Source organism: Saimiri boliviensis, chromosome 10 (genome assembly GCF_048565385.1).
Source record: "Saimiri boliviensis isolate mSaiBol1 chromosome 10, mSaiBol1.pri, whole genome shotgun sequence".
In the NCBI taxonomy this organism is placed as follows: Eukaryota; Metazoa; Chordata; class Mammalia; order Primates; family Cebidae; genus Saimiri; species Saimiri boliviensis.
This window is the reverse complement of record NC_133458.1, coordinates 22,893,440-22,912,741: the sequence shown is the minus strand read 5'-3', so window position 1 is coordinate 22,912,741 and position 19,302 is coordinate 22,893,440. Positions and strand designations below refer to the sequence as shown.

At 44.6% G+C, this 19,302-nt stretch overlaps 1 protein-coding gene and 1 long non-coding RNA gene across 2 annotated transcripts in view; one reads left to right on the top strand and one right to left on the bottom strand.

Annotated features, from left to right (window-relative positions):
• Positions 1–19,302, bottom strand: part of LOC141580040 (uncharacterized) — a 148,809-nt gene that overhangs the window by 74,523 nt on the left and 54,984 nt on the right. The gene's annotated exons all lie outside the window — the stretch shown is intronic.
• On the top strand, positions 129–14,171 carry LOC101050597 (aldo-keto reductase family 1 member B10). Its single transcript, XM_039473025.2, has 10 exons — positions 129–542; positions 3,140–3,307; positions 4,745–4,861; positions 5,850–5,927; positions 9,851–9,973; positions 10,246–10,352; positions 10,766–10,847; positions 11,365–11,448; positions 12,085–12,167; positions 13,810–14,171. Exons 1-10 carry the CDS (start codon positions 477–479, stop codon positions 13,850–13,852), a joined length of 951 nt encoding a protein of 316 aa, XP_039328959.1. The 5' UTR covers positions 129–476; the 3' UTR covers positions 13,853–14,171.

The window sequence follows — 19,302 nt, the reverse complement described above, 5'->3', positions numbered from 1 at the left end:
TGCCACATTTCATAGTTCATTCACAGTGATCCTCAATCTCACAAAAGCTGGGAATGGATTTCCTGTTTGGATAGGGCGGGGAAGCTACTGTGGCCAGGCTCCAACTCCTCCCACTGCAGCTAGCACCAGCCTTCTTAAGCAGAACGGGGCTCACGCCTGTAATCCCAGGACTTTGGAAGGCCAAGGTGGTGGGTCACCTGAGGTCAGGCATTTGAGACCAGCCTGGCTAACACTGTGAAACACCGAATCTACTAAAAATACAATTCGCCAGGAGTGGTGGCTGGTGTCTGTAATCCCAGCTTCTCGGGAGGCCGAGGGAGAATTGCTTGAACCTGGAAGACAGAGGTTGCAGTGAGCTGAGATCACATCACTGCGCTCAAGCCTGAGCTGCAGAGCGAGACTCTGTCTCAAAAACAACAAAAAAGGCAGCACGTGAGACTTCTACCTGCTGACTCATAATCATTTCTGCACCAACCATGGCCACCTTTGTGGAGCTCAGTACCAAAGCCAAGATGCCCATCGTGGGCCTGGGCACTTGGAAGGTAAATATGCAAATCTTTGCACACCCTTCTACTCTAGAGGGGCGTTAGGCTGTTTTCTGTTTCTGCATTCAGCCAGGAAAGCCTGGGGATCCCGCAGGGGTTTCGAGAGGTGAGATTCAGCCCTGGAGCTGGGACTCAGGTTTCTTTATTTTCTCAGAGCTGATTCAGGCTCCAAAGCTGGCTTTTCCCAGCAGTGAGGAGAGCTTCTTTAGCAAGTATCAGATTTCAAGCAGCCGTTGGCCTTTAAAACTGTTTTCCAGGGCAGTTTCTCTCCCTGGCTCTAGGACACTTAATTGGGCTTAACATTTCCCCAGAGTCTTGGCTGTGGGTTTGTTGTCGGCTGGGTAGTTGAGGAGAGGATGAAAACCCCGAAGTCCCTGGCACCCCTCTGCAGATGGTGTGTGGGAGTAGGGCTGGCAGCATCCGTCAGACCTGAGAGCTTGTTAGAAATGCAGAACTGGCCGGCGTGGTGTCTCATGCTTATAAATCCAGCACTTTCGGAGATGGAGACAGGAGGATTGCTTGAGCCCAGGAGTTGGAGAACAGCCTGGGCAACATGGCAAGACCCCATTTTGACAAAGAATAAGTAAATTAGCTGGGCATGGTGGCATGCACCTGTAGTCCCAGCCACTTGGGAAGCTGAGGTGGAGATTGAGAGTCGAGCCTGAGAGGTCAAGGCTGCAGTGAGCGGTGATTGTGCCACTGCACTCCAGTCTGGGCCACAAAGTGAGAGCTTGTGAGAAAGAAGAGAGAGAAGAGAAGGAAAGAGAAAACAATGCAGTCTCAGGCTCCACCCCAGGCTACCTCATGGGCATCTGCCCTTTAGCAAGATCCCTAGGTCGTTCCTGGACACAGTGGAATCTGCAACACGCTGGGACTACAGAGAGCCTGGGTTGGGAGTTGTGAACTCCACCCGGCTGCGTTAATGTCGGCTGGCAAAACGAGGTAAGGCACATCCAGGACTCAGTGAGGCAGGTTCCTGAGCCTCTCAGGCCATGTTTGAAATTGTTCCATCACCACCTCACTCTGCCTTCTTTGCCATTTCCATCCATGATAGTGATACCCTAACTAGTGACTAGAAGAAGCAGACTTCGGAGTTCCTCTTCTCTCCTGTCCCTCATGGCTAATCTCCCTGCTGAGTCTCCTTCCTTCTGTGCACCCTGACTTTTCCCCTCTCTTGTCCTGGGCTGGAGGGTAGGACCCTCTGTTGTAGTACCGGGTCATTCTCAGGATACACTCTTGGTCCGTCTGGGCACACAGATCAGTTCCAGCTTGATTCATGCACAGCGTCTCTTGCTTGAATAGCAAGGTTTGCCCCAAATCAGAGCTTCAATCTATATAAACGGAACAAATAATCACTTCCAGATCTCCAGGGAATCTGCTCACCCTGGGTAAGTTTTCCAGGCAGTTTCAGAATTTTGGAATTTAATGTGAGAACTAGGAAGGGAGCCATCTTCAGCACGAGGGGATGACAGACTGAAGGATTATGAACTTAGCAGTGGAGGTACAGAAGGGTGTAGCGTAGCAGCTGGGGGCACGGGGTGCTTCTGGGTGGCTGGCAGCAGCCCGTTTCTTGTCCCCGTGGTAGGATAGCTATGCATCTCTGTTTTGTGTACTTTTCAATGTTTGTTATCTCACAATAGAAGAGGATTAAAAAACTATTTTGTCAAGAGATCAAGTTTTAAGTGCTTTTTCCCCCATCATTGGCCTGACTGGGTTAGAACAAAATATGATAATTCTAATACTATTTCTTTTCTTTTCTTTTCCTTCTTTCTCTCCTCTCTCTTCCTCTCCCTCCTTCCTATTTCTTCTTATAGGAATGGAAAAGAAGCTCTATTCCTATACGGTTTTGTATTTCTCCTTTTTTTCTGAAACTATCATTGTATAACGGACGGGCTCTACTGAGACTTGCTGTGTGTCTGGTGATGTGCTGAAAACTTAGCATTCATTGCAGCATGTCATTGCCACAAAGGCCTCATGAGGCTGGTGCTATTCTTTTTCCCATTTTGCAGACAAGGTTTAGAAAAATTGAATCACCTGCTTAGGCTCACGCACCCAGTAAGTGTCGGAATCTGGATTGATGCTGTAATGACCGTTATCCAGCTCCCTATCACCGTGTGGAGAGGTTACTGAAAATCCCTCTGGGTTATTTAGAGTCGAGCTTTCACCTGGGTCTTCAGAAAGCTGCAGTGGAGCCACCTGCACTCCGACACACCTGAGGACATTTCAGGACTAACCTGAATGAGAAGGGAACTGATCTTTAGCTAGGATAGGACATAAGGCCATAATCATGCAGTTAATTCACTTTCCTTCTTTTCTTTTGAAAACTTTTCTGAAGTGTGTATCCTCCCAGATATCCCCTGGCCAATGAGACCCCAGGAAGGCCTTGGTTGAGAAAAACCGGGCAGCCTGTTGAAGGTGGTCTGGGGATTAGAGAATATGATAGTTGCTGAGTGTGATGTAACTCCAGCTACTCGGGAGGGGGGAGGATTGCTAGAACCTGGGAGTGTGAGGCCAGCCTGGGCAACATGGCAAGACACCATCTCTTACCAAAAAAAAAAAATACACGTGTGATGGGCTTTCCTTCTGCCTTTCAGTCTCCTGTCGGCAAAGTGAAAGAAGCTGTGAAGGTGGCCATTGATGCAGGATATCGGCACATTGACTGTGCCTATGTGTATCAGAATGAGCACGAGGTGGGGGAAGCCATCCAAGAGAAGATCCAAGAGAAGGCTGTGAAGCGGGAGGACCTCTTCATCGTCAGCAAGGTACACGTGGCACATGTGGTGGGAGGGCTTCACTTCAAGGCAGGCAGAAGTATCTGGGCCAGGTCAGCAGCAAGAACTCTGTCAGCGTTTTCTACATGTACCCTTTCCCCCAGCCCTTTTCATCTCTGCCTTGATAACATCCATGGATATGATGATATTCACACTCCAAGCTGTTATTGAGATTCAACATGTCACTGCTGCCTCACTTGCCTGTGGGTTGGTTTTCCCACGGTGGGCTTGCTCCATGGAGCCCTGCGCTGTTCTGGGCCTCCCTGTTCCCCATCAGAGGCAGTCAGAGGCCAAGGGTGCAGCCAGGGCTTGATCTGCAGCCTGCCTTGCAGCACTGTGCCCCTGAGGTTCTCAGCCAGGGGGCATTTGGGAAAACAGTAGGGGCATCTTTTTTATTGTCACATATGGTTTTCTTTGGTCAGTCTAGAAAAGGTGAGGTATACAATGTTATAAAATAGAAGGGGATATTGGGTTTGAGGAGGTTGAGAATCACTGGATCTCTATTATACATGACTTGCTGATAAAACGCTAGTTCTAGGTACTTGGAAAATGCATGCATCTGGTGGGACAAATAGACCCCTCTGTGTAGCAGCCAAGTCTGGATAAAGCCCTTGTAAAGTTATCACTTGGGGCCTGATAGGCTTGCTAAGGGACCTATTAGATAGGTCAGATAAATGACCATCTGCTCCCCAAGGCCTATGTATGCTTGATATTTAAAAGCTAGAAACAAGTCCTGCACTGAGAGGCGACAGCTGAGCAGGGGACTGACACAGGTAAACAAATAACAAATCTGTGACCGCATTTACTAAATGATCTGAGAGACATATAGAGTACTAGGAGAGCTGAAAAAAGTAAATTGCTTTTAACACTTAAGACATGTCATGGCCAGGTGCAGTGGCTCACACCTGTAATCCCAGCACTTTGGGAGGCCCAGGCGGGTAGATCACGAAGTCAGGAGATTGAGACCATCCTAACATGGCAAAACCCTGTCTCTACTAAAAATAAAAATAAAAAAAATTAGGTTTGGTGGCAGGCACCTGTAGTCCCATCTACTTGGGAGGCTGAGGCAGAAAATTCACTTGAAACCAGGAGTCAGAGGTTGCAGTGACCCAAGATAGCACCACTGCACTCCAGCCTGGGTGACAGAGCCAGTCTCGCACTCTCTCTCTCTCTCTCTCTCTCTCTCTGTCTCTCTCTCTCTCTCTCTCACACACACACACACACACACACATACACACAGAGAGAGACATGTCATCGACGTGCTGAGCCATGGTGATCTTCCACACTGCATCATGGATCTTAATCAGTTTTGTTATAAATGGCCTGTGTCAGGTTAGATCAGGGTGCAAATCAAAAAGCAGACACAATGAATATGATGTGGCCCTTCCTTTTCCCAGTATTAATGGCTCATTGCCACACTCTTTGCAGTTGTGGCCCACTTTCTTTGAGCGACCCCTCATGAGGAAAGCCTGTGAGAAGACCCTCAAGGACCTGAAACTGAGCTATCTGGATGTCTATCTTATTCACTGGCCACAAGGATTCAAGGTTTGAGCGACTCCCTTTCTTGGCCTCTAGTTTCTGAACATATGCCAGAAAATAGCAGCTGCACCAGGGCTGGAGGGCGGTGTGGACTGAAGCAGGAGGATTTATGCTTCATAATTGGGAATGGCAGGTGGTCAAGAAGAGACCTTGGAGCAGAAAGACACTGGCCTGGAAGGGAGGCTGAGGCCATGTGTGCTGCTGAGGTGACCACATGCCTGAGTTTTCTTACAGTTATGTCTGAGAGAAGCCATGATTTCTGAATGCCCAGACAAGTTGCAACTGCCATAACACCTTTGTCTTGATTCCACGCCCCAGAGTTGCCCTCCCAGGAAATCTCTTGGGTAACTCTTGCATAACTATATTCCAGGGCTTAATTATCTTATTAAGCAAAACACACCCCAGGAGTGGCATCTTGGAGAAAAGCCCAAGTATGGTGATGCTGGAAGGTAGCCAGCACTCAACGTGGCACCCATTGCCTGGGGCTTTGCTCTTACTGCTCCTGAGGGTTGGGAGAGACAGATTTCCAGCTTTCTCCCCTTCTAACCAGCTGTGGTGATGATGGCTTGCCATCCCTAACTCCACACCTCTTCTAGAGGCTGCAAGGATAGAAGTTGGTCACTATCTTCCCCCAGAAAACCACTCCCTGGAGATCTAATCCATATCAAGTAATATTGAAATGAAAGTTTGCCTTGGGGTGTATATGGGATCTAGGTGTATAAGGTTAATGTCCATGGTGATAATGGTGGCTTCTGGAATGTGCTAATGGCAGATCATAAAGTCAATCCAGTAGTTTCTAAAATATAAGGATTAACATGCTACAGTAGATATAGAGCTTTTATATACAGTCACATTCTTGAAGTGTGTACTCCAGAGGTTGAAAAAGTGCTATGCAGTTGTGGTATTTAGCAAGAGTCAGGATCCTGAAACCTTGTTTAATAGAACCAAGTGTCCTGATGCAGATTCCAGTAAACTTTGTATTCTGTATTTACAGTCTGGGGATGACTTGTTTCCCAAAGATGAGGAAGGTAAAATGATCAGTGGAAAAGCAACGTTCTTGGATGCCTGGGAGGTAGGTTTCAGCTTCCTCTAAAAGTGCTCGGAGAGAAATCCTCAGTTATCCGTGAGACTTCCCATTGGTTTGAAAGAGGCCATGAACCTGATGCTTTCTAATTTCATGATTGTGATTCTCTAGCTCTTCTAATTTCTTCCTCATCACCTTTGGCTTTTGGATGCATCTGATACTGTTTATATTTCAAGGCTAATACTGTCTTCAAATAAGACTGGAAATACAACGTACCCCACTTTGGGGAATACACATACTGAAACTAGGGGGAGGCATTTGGAACAGGGAGTTTGGGCCTGGGTTTGCACATAGCATCTTAATAACTTAGGGTAAGTTTTTAAATTCTTGTAGGCCTCAGTTTTCTCTTATTTAAAAAAAAGTTCTTATAATACATACTAATATTATATATCTTTCAGGGTGTGGTAAAGATTGAGATGGTTTTCATGCCAGGAACATTAGTCATAAAGCCCATTGTATAATACAACCCTATGAGGCAGGGTTAACATCCCCATTTACAAATAATGACATTTGAAACCCAGATTGGTAGATGACTTGCCCAGGTAGTATCACAATGTGTGTGGCAGAGCTGGTTGGACCCAGACTCATCTGAATCACACGTCGAACCACCAAAGCTATCGGCACAGTGATTGGCAGGCAGTGAACACACATCCAGAAATCAGGGAGCCTGAGTGCCCTGCTTCTCAGATCAAATCATGACTTGTTTCACATCATTCATATTCAAAATTGAATTAAGGGATGAACGTTTTCTCTGGTCATTTTTTATTATACCATAATATCCTTTTACAAATGCTAGTAGAGAACAAAGTGAGGAATAAGTTATAAATGAATAGTGACGTATGACTCCAACAGTTAATCTTGTTATCTTGGCAGCTGTCTGTGTAGGGGTGCATGTAGTAGCAAGTTTGTATTGTGTTGTACAAGTGAAAATATATTAAGCCTCGCCTTTCTGAAATGCTTAGAATTAATATGATTCAGGGCCAGGTGTGGTGGCTCATTCCTGTAATCCCAGCACTTTGGGAGGCCGAGGCAGGTGGATCACGAGGTCAAGAGATCGAGACCATCCTGGTCAACATGGTGAAACCCCGTCTCTACTAAAAACACAAAAAATTAACTGGGTATGGTGGTGCATGCCTGCAATCCCAGCTACTCAGGGGCTGAGGCAGTATAATTGCTTGAACCCAGGAGGTGGAGGTTGCGGTGAGCCGAGATCGTGCCATTGCACTCCAGCCTGGGTAACAAGAGCAAAACTCCGTCTCTTAAAAAAAAAAAAAAAATCAATATGATTCAATAAATGTAGCTTTTGTGTGTGTGTATTGCTTGTTCAAAAGCATTAATCCACAAGAATAGCATTCTTTTTTTGAGATGGAGTCTCAGTCTGTCGCCCAGGCTAGAGTACAGTGGCACAATCTTGGCTCACTGCAACCTTCCTCTACCGAGTAAATCCATTCTCCTGCCTCAGCCCCCTAAGTAGCTGGGATTACAAGCATAGGCCACCATGCCTGGCTAATTTTTCTATTTTTAGTAGAGATAGGGTTTCACCCTGTTGGCCAGGCTGGTCTTGAACTCCTGACCTCAGGTGATCCACCAGCCTTGGCCTCCCAAAGTGGTGGGGTTACACACGTGAGCCACCACACTTGGCCATTTGCATTACATTTGATATTTTTTTGCCCTAGCTCCTATGATGATATTAAGTATGGCAAGTATGTCAGTGCAGCCTGCTTCTCACAGTGTTACGTCTTCTGAATGAATACAAGAATGACTACTAAATGAAACATTTGAAAGGCATGAAAATATATCAGTGATCAAGGTCAGAGGCTCTGATTTGAAAGGAGCAGGATTGAATATGTAAGCATTGGATGTTTATGTAGATCCACAGCCAGTGCAGTAGAAGCCTCATTGACCATCCTGAAGCAGAGAAGAGGAAAAAATGTATAAAGAAGTCAAGTTCTAATACAGGCAAATTCACCTGACCTATGATGCACAAAACTTTTATTTTATCTAATTGCCTAGTCAGAAGTTTTGGGGAACCTTATGATTTCATAGCTTCTTAACTCTACTGCCCAATTTGAATAACTTCATCTACGCTAGTGGTTCTCAGTGTTGGCTATGCATTAGAATCACCTGATGAGTTTAAAAATCCCAATGTCTAGGCTACAACTCAGACAAAATCAGGAAGAAACTCTAGGGGGTGAAACCCAGCATGGGTGATTTTAATTTAGAGAAAGTCTTGCTCTGTTGCCCACGCTGGAGTAAAATGGCATGATCATAGCTGAGTGTAGCCTCGGACTCCTGGACTCAAGCAATTCTCCCAAGTAGCTGGGATCATAGGTACAAGCCACCACATCCAGCTAATTAAAAACAATTCTTTTTTTAGTAGAGACAGGGCCCTGCTATGTTGCCCAGGATGGTCTCGAACACCTGGCCTCAATCAGTCCTCTTTTCTCAGCTTCCCAAAGTGTTGAGATTACAGTCATGAGGCACTGCATCCAGCCAGTATTTTTTTAAAGCTCTCTGGTGGTTCCAAATTGTAGTAAAAGTTGAGAAGGGCTGGAAAAGTGTTCCCTGAACATGTCATGCTCATCTCTGCCTCTGAGCCTTTGCTCCTGTCTTCCTGTCTCATATGCTCATGCTTTTCCCCTCTTTTTTCTTTCTTTTTTCTTTTTTCTTTTGAGGCTCCATTTAAACTCTACCTGAAAGTCTCCCCTGACAACTGCAGGCTGTGTGAATCTCTTCCTTCTCTGCCCTCCCTAACTCTGTCTATGCCACTGTCATGTTATCCGAGGCAGCCTCAGCGTCATGGTTGATTGCTCCACAGAAGGGAACCCTGTCACTTTAATCGGACTATGAGAATCCCAGAAGAAGGAAGTACATTGTATACTTTTACATCCTGACAACTTCTGGGCAGGATCTGGACGTGTAATTGATGGCTAATAAATATATGTTGCATTGGAAGCTGCTGCTAACATATATGATATCTTTGGGCAAGTTTGGAAAATGCCCAATATAGGCTAATAAGTATACACATATTCCCTTCCTTGGGTATAGAAACCCATCCATAGTTTCTGTACCAGGAAGCATGGCTGGGTATGCAGGCAGTGGGTCAGGTTTCAGCACCACAAAACATCTTGGCCGGGTGCCCCTCCAGGGCATAATCTAGATCAGGCGTCCCCAAACTTTTTACACAGGGGGCCAGTTCACTGTCCCTCAGACCGTTGGAGGGCCGCCACACACTGTGCTCCTCTTACTGACCACCAATGAAAGAGGTGCCCCTTCCTGAAGTTCGGCGGAGGGCTGGAGAAATGGCCTCAGGGTGCCGCATGCGGCCCACGGGCCGTAGTTTGGGGATGCCTGATCTAGATGCATGACCTTCCTGCAAAGCAAACCATGGTTGGTGTGGGAGAGATTGACTCAGAATCCACAAGTGAGGCTTCTCTACATGCTGCAGCCTCTTCCTGACTCACCCGGCTTGCCCAAGTTTGTGTGTACAATGCACAAACACAACAGTAGCTCCCTGCTATCCTGTGGGTTAATTAAAAATAAAATCATCTCATAAATTTGCAAATGTCGACTTTGACTTATACTTTATTTTTGCATTACAAAACTTTCATATTTCCCCTATGTACAGAAGTATAATTTTTTATGTATCTCTTTATGTGTACAGTGAGAGTGGCAAGCACATAAAATCTTTACCTGTTACTCCTAGTTTTATTTGGGCTGAGGAGGGACAGTAGGGCTGGAACCAGTCACTGATGGGTACCCAGGCCCTGGACTGAAATTTCCTGTGAACGCTTTTGCTAATTCTGTTGCAGTAGTTCCTTTAGCAATTTCTGCCCCAGGGAGGACTAAGGCAAGCCAGGGTCCCTGAAGTCCCTCCGGGACTGCCTAAAAGGTATTCTTTTCCATGACAGGCCATGGAGGAGCTGGTGGACGCGGGGCTGGTGAAAGCCCTTGGGATCTCCAATTTCAACCACTTCCAGATCGAGAGGCTCTTGAACAAACCTGGACTGAAATATAAACCAGTGACTAACCAGGTAAATTCTGTGTGGTATAAGGGTAAGGGTCTTGCCCTGTTTTAAACATTGGGAGGAAAGTTCAGTGCTACGTACTGAGTCTCATCTCAGGGGTCAGTTATCAGGATACTTTTTGAAGGTGTGAGGCTGATCTCATGGGTGATTTAGCAAGTAAATCAGTGGGCGGGTGTTTGGCCTTTGCTTGGTTGTCTTTTTGTGTGTGTGGAACTCCCTATGAACAACTCAAAAAACAAGCCGCCTTCCCCCACGCTGAGGATTGTTTGCTATTGCAGGTTGAGTGCCACCCCTACCTCACGCAGGAAAAACTGATCCAGTACTGCCACTCCAAGGGCATCACCATTACAGCCTACAGCCCCCTGGGCTCTCCGGATAGACCTTGGTGAGCTTTCCAAGGGGTGGGTCTTTCTCTTGATAATCTTAAAAACATAATTTTACAATTGGTAAATGTTGGTATAAGACCATAAGTCACTGGAAAGAAAAATGTGTCTAAAGTAATGTGTTTGGCTCACCTAAACAGGATGATAGTGGAAAAAATGGAAATTAAGCACACAAACAAACAAGAGTGACATGCTTGACCCTCTGGGAGTATTTCCACTTCAGCCACCCAAGGGTGAACCAGGTTTTGCAAAATGCTGAGAGCCCGTGGGAAGGACCCAAACTTCCAGGTCCTCCTGCCTGTCTTCCAGATGGAGAGGCTCTGATGATCACTCTTGAAACCCTGATTGGAGTGGTGTCCAGCTGCACATGGTAACCATGGTGACTGTTCACATCTTTATCTTTTTCTGCCCCTAGGGCCAAGCCAGAGGACCCTTCTCTGCTGGAGGATCCCAAGATTAAGGAGATTGCTGCAAAGCACAAAAAAACTGCAGCCCAGGTACCATGTTTTTCTTTTTATCCAACAACTCATTCTTCCAGTCTCATGTTTCATTTCTTGTGTCATCCTCAAATTAACTCCTTAAAGGAGAAGAAAACAGGAGCTGAAGCCCTCGTGTTTCCTTCGAAGTCTGTTGGAACCTCTAGGAAACACAGGAGCTGTCACTGGAACAAAGACAGCTTCTGTCTCACGGCTTCCTGTTAAGCCCTACAGCTCAGCGGCAAAGCATGGCTTTGGAGTTTAGGGATATGGGTGCAGATGCCAACTCTACCACTTATCAGCCTTATGACCCCCAGGCCACTTTCTTTATTCCTAAAAACTGAAGATCACAGGTTTGTCCCTAAGATGAAAGGAGAGAATCAAGCGGAGGACTGGCACATGTCTAACAGCTTAGCTCAGTCAATATTAGCCATTATAGCTGAAGCCACAGTGAGCTGAGGAGATGTTTTATTCTTCCTTTCCAAAAAGGAGGGGTCCTGGTAGCTGAATGGAAATATGATGTCCCTTTTCTGCATAGGTTCTGATCCGTTTCCATATCCAGAGGAATGTGATTGTGATCCCCAAGTCTGTCACAGCAGCGCGCATTGTTGAGAACATTCAGGTAAGGTCCTGGCTGGCCGGCCCCGGTATTCCTCAGTGGAGTGGGACGCGTGCGGACCTCTCACTAGGCTTCTTAATGTCTATGGGTCTCCTCCCTTCCCACCACCCTGTCATTTTCCAGCCCAGGGAGCTAACCCCGGTAGAGTCGAGATGAATGACCCGTGGGCTAACGATATGCTGGGAGCAGTGCCTGGTGAAGCCCTGTCTGGTCTGAGCACAGCTGCGCCTCACACTACTGAAAAGACCCTCAGTTGCCCCTAAGCAGCTAGGTCCTGGGCCACACACAAGAGCAGACTGTCCTGGCCTCCCTGCCCACCTCCCAGCAGCAGAGGAGGTGTGATCTGTCCTTAGAGAACTGTTCTCTGGAAGGACCTATCATGGAGCACAGGGCCTGTCCACACCTGGGGTTTAGTGCCTGGTCTCCCCCAACCCTCCAGGAACACTGAACACTACAAATACTGCAGTCTTTGCAGGGACCTAATTTCGGAAGTTGGTATCCCATGGACATAATGGGAAAAACTCCTGTGGCCAGTCTGTGCTGTGAATGTGAGCTCACTCCCTGCTAGAATGGCTGGCAGTCTCCAACCACAACAGTAACTGCCTTACTGATGATGTATGGAAATTCCTACCTTTCCAGGTCTTTGACTTTAAACTGAGTGATGAGGAGATGGCAACCATACTCAGCTTCAACAGAAACTGGAGGGCCTGTAACATACAGCAGTAAGTGGCGTGCAGTTAACTAGGAGGATTGCCAGGAGTTTTTCTAAACTGGTAGAGGGTTAGTTGGAAGGATTAGAATGCTGCTGGGACTCCTTTTGTCTTCCAATACTATTTTGTGAGCAGTTTTGAAAGTTAAAATTGGGGTACCTGGAAATCACTGTGAGGGACACCTATCTAATTGCTGCTCATTGTCTAAACTTCTGGATGTGGAGCTAGAATTGTAAGAGAAGATATGTTATCAACAGGTAGGAGGCAAAGCATTCATTTATTCATTCATTCAATAAATATCTAGTGGTCATCTATGTGCCAGGCATTTTCTACGTGCCTGGGTTATCATACTGTACAAAGTTCCTGCCTCCACGGGCTTAGGGAGGGAGGGAGGGAAGAAGGGAGAACAGAAATAAATCAATTCAAAATATATATGTCGGGCAGTAACAAATGCTAGACAGGAAAATAAAGTAGGGCGAAGTGGATAGGAAGTGGTGGGTGTTAGTGGGACCAATCCTTTGTATGGGGTGGGTCAAGGGAGGCTTTGCTGTGAGGGAAATGCCATATAGACATTTGGGTGAAGAGAATTCTTGGCAGTGATAACAAATAGCAGGTGCAGGTGCAAAGGCCCTGAGGTGAGATTGTGTTTAGAGCATTCAAGCAAGAGGGCCAGGGAGGCTGGATGCAACAATCTCCAAGTGCCTCCTAAAGGAGGTGGTAGTAACTTTAAATCTTATGTAAGTGGTTGGAAAAAAAAGCTTTCACTCTGGCTGGGCAGGCATTCTAAATCATCTCTTTCCATCAGTATTTTATGATTAATGTGGCCAATTAAATATATCAAAGATAGTTGTCTGACATTTATTACTGCCAGGTCTGTAATTCAATGACAATTTGAATCCCTTCCAGTGTTTCTATAGCCAAAAATGATTTTTCACCATTTAAAAATGGTTTCAATAACTCAAGCCTTGCTTGCATGTCATGATATTCCATTATCTATCCTGCCCACCTCTATGGGACTCTCCCCCAAACTACATTGCTTACCTTCCTATGAACATCATTTCGGGTGGAAGCAATGGTGGGTGGGCTCAGGAGTAAATCCACCTGGCTTCAAATCCAACTCTACCACTGGTTTATTAGCTGTGTGACACTGGGGAAATTTCCTAGTTTTTCCAAGTTGGTTTCCTGGCCTATAAAGTAGGATGACAATACTGATCACAGCTGACATCCATTGAACTTTAGCTTAGAATGTGCCAGGGTCCCGAACCCTTTGCTGAAGCTATGATCTTGTTTAATACTCATAACAATCCCCAAGCTGTCAATTCTGCTGTTGTTTCCCACCTCACAATGTTGTGAGAGTGGATTGGGACAAGCCTTGTAAGGCACCTTGTCTAACACCAGGCTTACCATGAGTTGTCATTCCGAGTTTATTCTGGTGCCCTGGTCACTGCCTGCCCTCCTTCCTAGCAAAGCCTTCATATCGATTTGAGAGAAGGTCAGGGTGTGAGCACCCTTGTTGTGTTCTTGCAGGGAGGAGGCTGAGAGAGCATAAATACCATAGAATCCACTAGGGAAGAATGCCTTCTCAAGCAGAGTTGCTGCTTTTATGGAACATAGTTTCTCTGTTTTTGTTTGTCTGTTTGTTTGTTTTCTGCAGCTCCATTCATTTGGCAGAACATCCCTTCCATGCAGAATATTGAGGCTGACTCTCCTGGTGACATTACGCAGGGGATTCTCGCTCTTCGCTGAAGTGTGACTATCTCCACTCAAATCCTATTTTAGCCAAGCTTATCTGAGGTCACAGTGAACTTGGTCCTGTTGTAGGCCAGAATCGAGGTGCTGTTTTAGACATTTATTCTGTATGTTCAACTAGGATCAGAATATCACAGAAAAGCATGGCTTCAATAAACAAATGACAATTTGTTCCACTTATCTGATCTCAACAAATGTTAAGCAACAGAAATTCTGCCAGCACTGAGGGTGTAAAGATAAATAATAAAAAATAATTATCATAACGAATATGTATTGAGAGTATATTATGTACCAACACAATCTGAAGTGTTTTCCTGTGGGTGAAGTCATTGAATCCTCAAAATAATTCTCAAAATAAGGTACTGTTAGCATCTTATCATTCACATTTGCTGGAAGAGGAAATGGAGGTGGGGGGCAGGGAGGAGGAGCTTCCTCAAAGCCACCCAGGTGGTAAGTGACTGAACCAAGTTTCAAAGGCAGGCAGGCTCTGGGAGAGCTTCCAGCAATTGATGGTCATCCTCTTCCTCCTGAGTCGTTTCTTGCCACCTTTCCTCCTTGCCTTTCTCCGTTCATTCCCTGTCTTGCTCTCCCACCTTGCCTTCAATACACCCTCATGCCAAGGACTCAATAGCAGAGCCTGCATATTCCACAAAGATGCTACTGTTCATTGAGACAGGTGTGGCATTTCCTTGGGAAGTAGGATGAAAACCAATAAAGATGCTTACTGTTGCCATTAATTTGGAACATTTCTGTTTCTCCTATAATAATTGCTTCTTATGAAATATTCCAACTATATAGATATATGCAGAAAATAAACTAATGAATATCTGGCTGCCCACCTGATAATATTAACAAATGCTAGCTGGGTGTGTTGGTGTGCACCTGTAGTCCCAGCTACCCAGGAGGCTGAGGTGGGAGGGTCACTTGAACCTACAAGGTGGAGGTTGCAGTGAGCCAAGATTGCACCACTGCACTCCAGCCTGGTGACACAGAGAGAGAGAGACCCTGTCTCAAAACAAAAAACAAATGCTAACATTTTTCCATATTGGCTCCAAACCTTTTTTTAAAAAAATATTAAAGAAATTAGGGGTTACTGATATAGTCAAGAACCACTTTGTCCCTCTCCCCATCCCCATTTCCCTGACTCCCTCCCGAGAGGTAAATGCCTATCCTAAACTGGTGAGTCCTCTCATCCTCTGGTTGGGGCTGGGGGTACATACACCTACATTCTCAGGCTTCCTTGCTATGTTACAGCTTCCCCTGGGTTTGCTCAGTGAGAGGTACTGTTAGGAGCTTGAAGGTATGGAGAAGGGAAGAGCCAGGCACTTCTCTCACCCTCTAGCCCTGTCTCTTGACGTTGAGTGGCATCTCCAGGAGAAGTCACATTCCTCTGTGGGCCCAGCTTTTGCCAGGCAGACTCCCCCTTGATTCTATCTCCTACCAGACAAAGCTTCTGGGATGATGAAGCAGCCCTCTTTCTTTGACCTTCTTCCTTAGGGCCGGGGATCTCTTCCTGCTGCTGCTGAACTGCCTCTATCTCTTTTCGATAGTCCAGCTCTTCCATCATGTGTAACTGATCACCTATTATAACCAGTTATTTGAATCGAATATCCAGTATTTTAAAATCTTAGCCTAGTTTCTGTTCTCCTGGCTGGACTTTTGACTAGTATACTTCCCATCCACATTTTTGTATTGTTAATATATACGTACACATGCACACAAAATCTCATAGACTAGGTGCTTTTAAAATACATATAAAATGTATACAATTGACACACAGGAAGCAATTTCAACCCAGAGCCCAGTAATATCTCTTTAGTGGGCATTTTGTGAAAATTTTCTTCTTCATGTGAATGTAATTAGGACTGGCTTGATAAAAAGCTTAGGTTATAGGATAAAACAGTCGGGTTTCTACTGTGTGCCTTTTTTTGGTTTCACTTGAATTTAACCAAACAGAGGTCAATTTAAAAAGCTAATATGGAGAAATGCTGTGTTTTAAAAAGCAACTTCTTAGTTATTCTGTTTTTTGGTCTTAGTAGAGGAGTCTTGCTCTGTTGCCCAGGCTGGAGTGGAGTGCAGTGGCATGATTATAGCTCACTCCAGAGTAGATGGGACCACAGGCACAGGCCATGATGTCCTGCTAATTATTTTTTATAGAGACAGAATCTTGCTATGTTGATATGTTGCCCAGGTGGGTCTCAAACTCCTGGCCTCAAGTGATCTTTCCGCCTCTGCCTTCCAAAGTTCTGGGATCAAAGGCATGGCCACCTCACCCAACCAGTTTTCTGATTATATTTTCAGCATTTATATCTCGAGAAAACTTGCCAGCCTCAGGGTTCTCAATGTCACAGCTCTAACAAATACAATGACTCCATCCGAAAATTTGTTCACTATTTTGTCCCAATTCACTGGAAATAAAGCCACCATCATCATCAACTAAACCAAAGCTACCATTTTGGGGGAGAGAATCTAAGGTATATACTACAGGTGTGTGTGAAATAACTCTTAGGATAATGTAGGGAACTTGCCTTATGGAGAGAAAGGAAGGGGAGTAACCATAGAGGGGAAGATGGTAAGGAAGGTCAATGTGGAAAAGGAAGAGAGCTTGTAGTGGGAAGCAGGGAGGCAAGGAGTGAGGCTCTTGGGTTCCAAGTATTCTCTCCACTCACTGTCTAAGAGTGGGGTGGACAAATGAGTAGCAACTACCATGGAGATTCTGGAATCACTGTGACTGTCCTGCTGGGTCCAGGTAGTCCGGACGGCTAGACTTAGCCCGCTGTATTTAAGTGAGATGTGGCAAATGCTGGCCAGATGATGCCAAACTATAACAGGGACCTAAAGGGATTTGCATCTCCCAGCCAGACTCCTTCATGCCTGACTGTTGAGGGCTGCTCCAGACATTTCAACAATCTTGCAACAACTCTGCATTTTACATGATTAAAAATTTGGACCCAGCCAAGCCTGGTGGTTCACACCTGCAGTGAGCCGAGATTGCACCATTGCACTCCAGTCTGGGGGACAGAGCAAGACTCCGTCTCAAAACAAAAACAACCAAACACACACAAAAATAGGAGATAAACAAGCTTGGACAAAGCCATTTTGCAATTTTCTTACAATCAAAAGAGCTTATTCGTATCAGCAAGAAAAATCTAAGACGCCAAAAGGAAAGTTGGTACATAAAAATTTACCATTAAATTACATGAAAAATTGTTCAGACTAGTAACAAAAATGTAAATTAAAATAAGCTTTTTCTTTTTTTTTTTTTTTAACTGTCAATCAACAAAATTTAGAAATAAAAAGAAAATCTATCTGGAAAGATATGGATATTAACAGGGTTTTTTTTTTCAATGTTATATGGCAACAAGTTTATTTTTGTTATTCTTTTACATAATTTTCAAACTTTCCACTAATAGGAAATGCACTTTTACAATCAAGAGAGGCATTAAGGATTTAAAAAATAAGAGAGATTTAACTCATTTTATGCATTCACTGGGAAAGCCAAATGAAAAGGACACTTTTACTTGAAATTATTCTCATTTAACAAGCCTTTTAATTTTAGGAAACAGTATTCTGAATGTACATGTACGATGCAGTGGAATTTGATTACATTTAATTTTAAATTATACTTAATTCATTTGTTTTTCCTCTTTTGTTGTCAGTGCTTTCCCAGAAATTTCATGAAACTTTTGCACCCTTAAAATTTATAGTGCTGCCTTCCAGCACTTCAGTTGGTTCAAAAACATCAGCCCCCAGATAAGTTAGGGAGAGTTGATGGGGACCAAAAAGATTTTGACCATCACAAAAAAATTACACAAGAGAGGTGCTTGTGCCCCAGGGCTATTGGCTTTGCTATTCTCACTGCCTGGGATGCTCGGTCCTCACATATTAGAATAATTCTCTGACTTGCATTTTTAATTTCCTTGCTGATTTACCATCTTCTCAGAGAGGGCTTTCTTTATCACCCTATTTAAAATTAACCCATCTCCTCTGATATTTCCTCTTTCTCTCTGTTCTTTCTTCTTCTTCCTAGCATTTGTTTACCAGTACCTCATATATTTTATATATTTGCTGTTTGCTTGCTTACCCTGTTTCTATCCACTAGAATGTAAGCTCTATGGGAGAAGGGATTTTGGTGTTTTGTTAATTCTTATATTCCTCTGCCTCAGTAATATCTGTTGAATAAATGGATGGATGGAATGGATGGAACCATGGATGGATGGAGGGATGGAAGTATGGAAGGAAGGATAGAAGAAAGGATGGATGGACGGGATGATGGATGGATGATGGCTGTATGTATGTATGGATGGATGGATGGGTAGAAAGTGTTTTTACTCCAATTTTACTTTTTAACTCCAATTTCAGGTTAAAAAAACACCCTGAAACTAGATTCTTAATTGTTACAACCCATAATGCCTACTCACATAAACTGAAGTAATTTTATGAAGAACTCTACAGCTAGTCATAAATTGCAGAGACTGTATAACATCCTTGAACTGGAACCGAGATCATCATTTTGGAGTCAGGGATGATACGTGGAGAATGTCAATCTTTAATTCATGACTGAAGTTTTACTTCTGTTCTCATTCAAGTATAATAAATAATGAGGGGTAAAATAGGAATTGCGGCACCACTCATATTCGATCCTTTTAATTCTGTTCTACTCCATGCTAGAAAATGGTGCATTGCCCTTATTAGCAATTCCTTCCTATGTGTGAGTTGAACAGGGTTTGCATATGTCCCAGGATCTGCTTCCTACTAGGACACAGCATTCAGAAGGCCTGAGAAGCCGTGAGCAGAGAACGGCCATGGTACTACTCTCCACGAACAAGGGATGCTGACAGCTCAGGTGAAAAGCAGGGGTAAAGACAGCCTTTATGTCAGGCGCCTGGGGTATAGTTAAAGGCTTTCCTGATTGGAAAAAAACCTATAACCTAGTGCTTCAACCTTGGGATAATCCTGAAGATTAAAGGAAGATAATGGCTCCTCTATATTTACTGATAAGCAGAATTCATAACCTTGCTTTCCTCCTATGAATAGCAATGCCTCACTATTCTGGTTTTTATTTCTCCATTAGTGTCTGTATTAGTTTTCCTAGGGTGACTGTAGCAAAGTACTACAAGCTTAAACACCAGAAATTTATTCCTGCGCAATTCTGGAGGCTAGGAGTCCAGAATTTAGGTGACAACAGGGCTATACTCCCTCTGAAGGCTCCAGCAAAGAATTCTTGTCTCTTCCTAGCTTCCAGTGGTTGCTGGCTGCTTGAGTCACAATTTCCATGTCAGAGAGCACAAATGCAGAGTCACAGTGCTGGGGCGGCTGCCAACGCTCACAGACACAACTGAAAATGCTTTGCTTTGGATAAAACAATGAGAATCCAAGGAGCCTGGAGAATGAATAC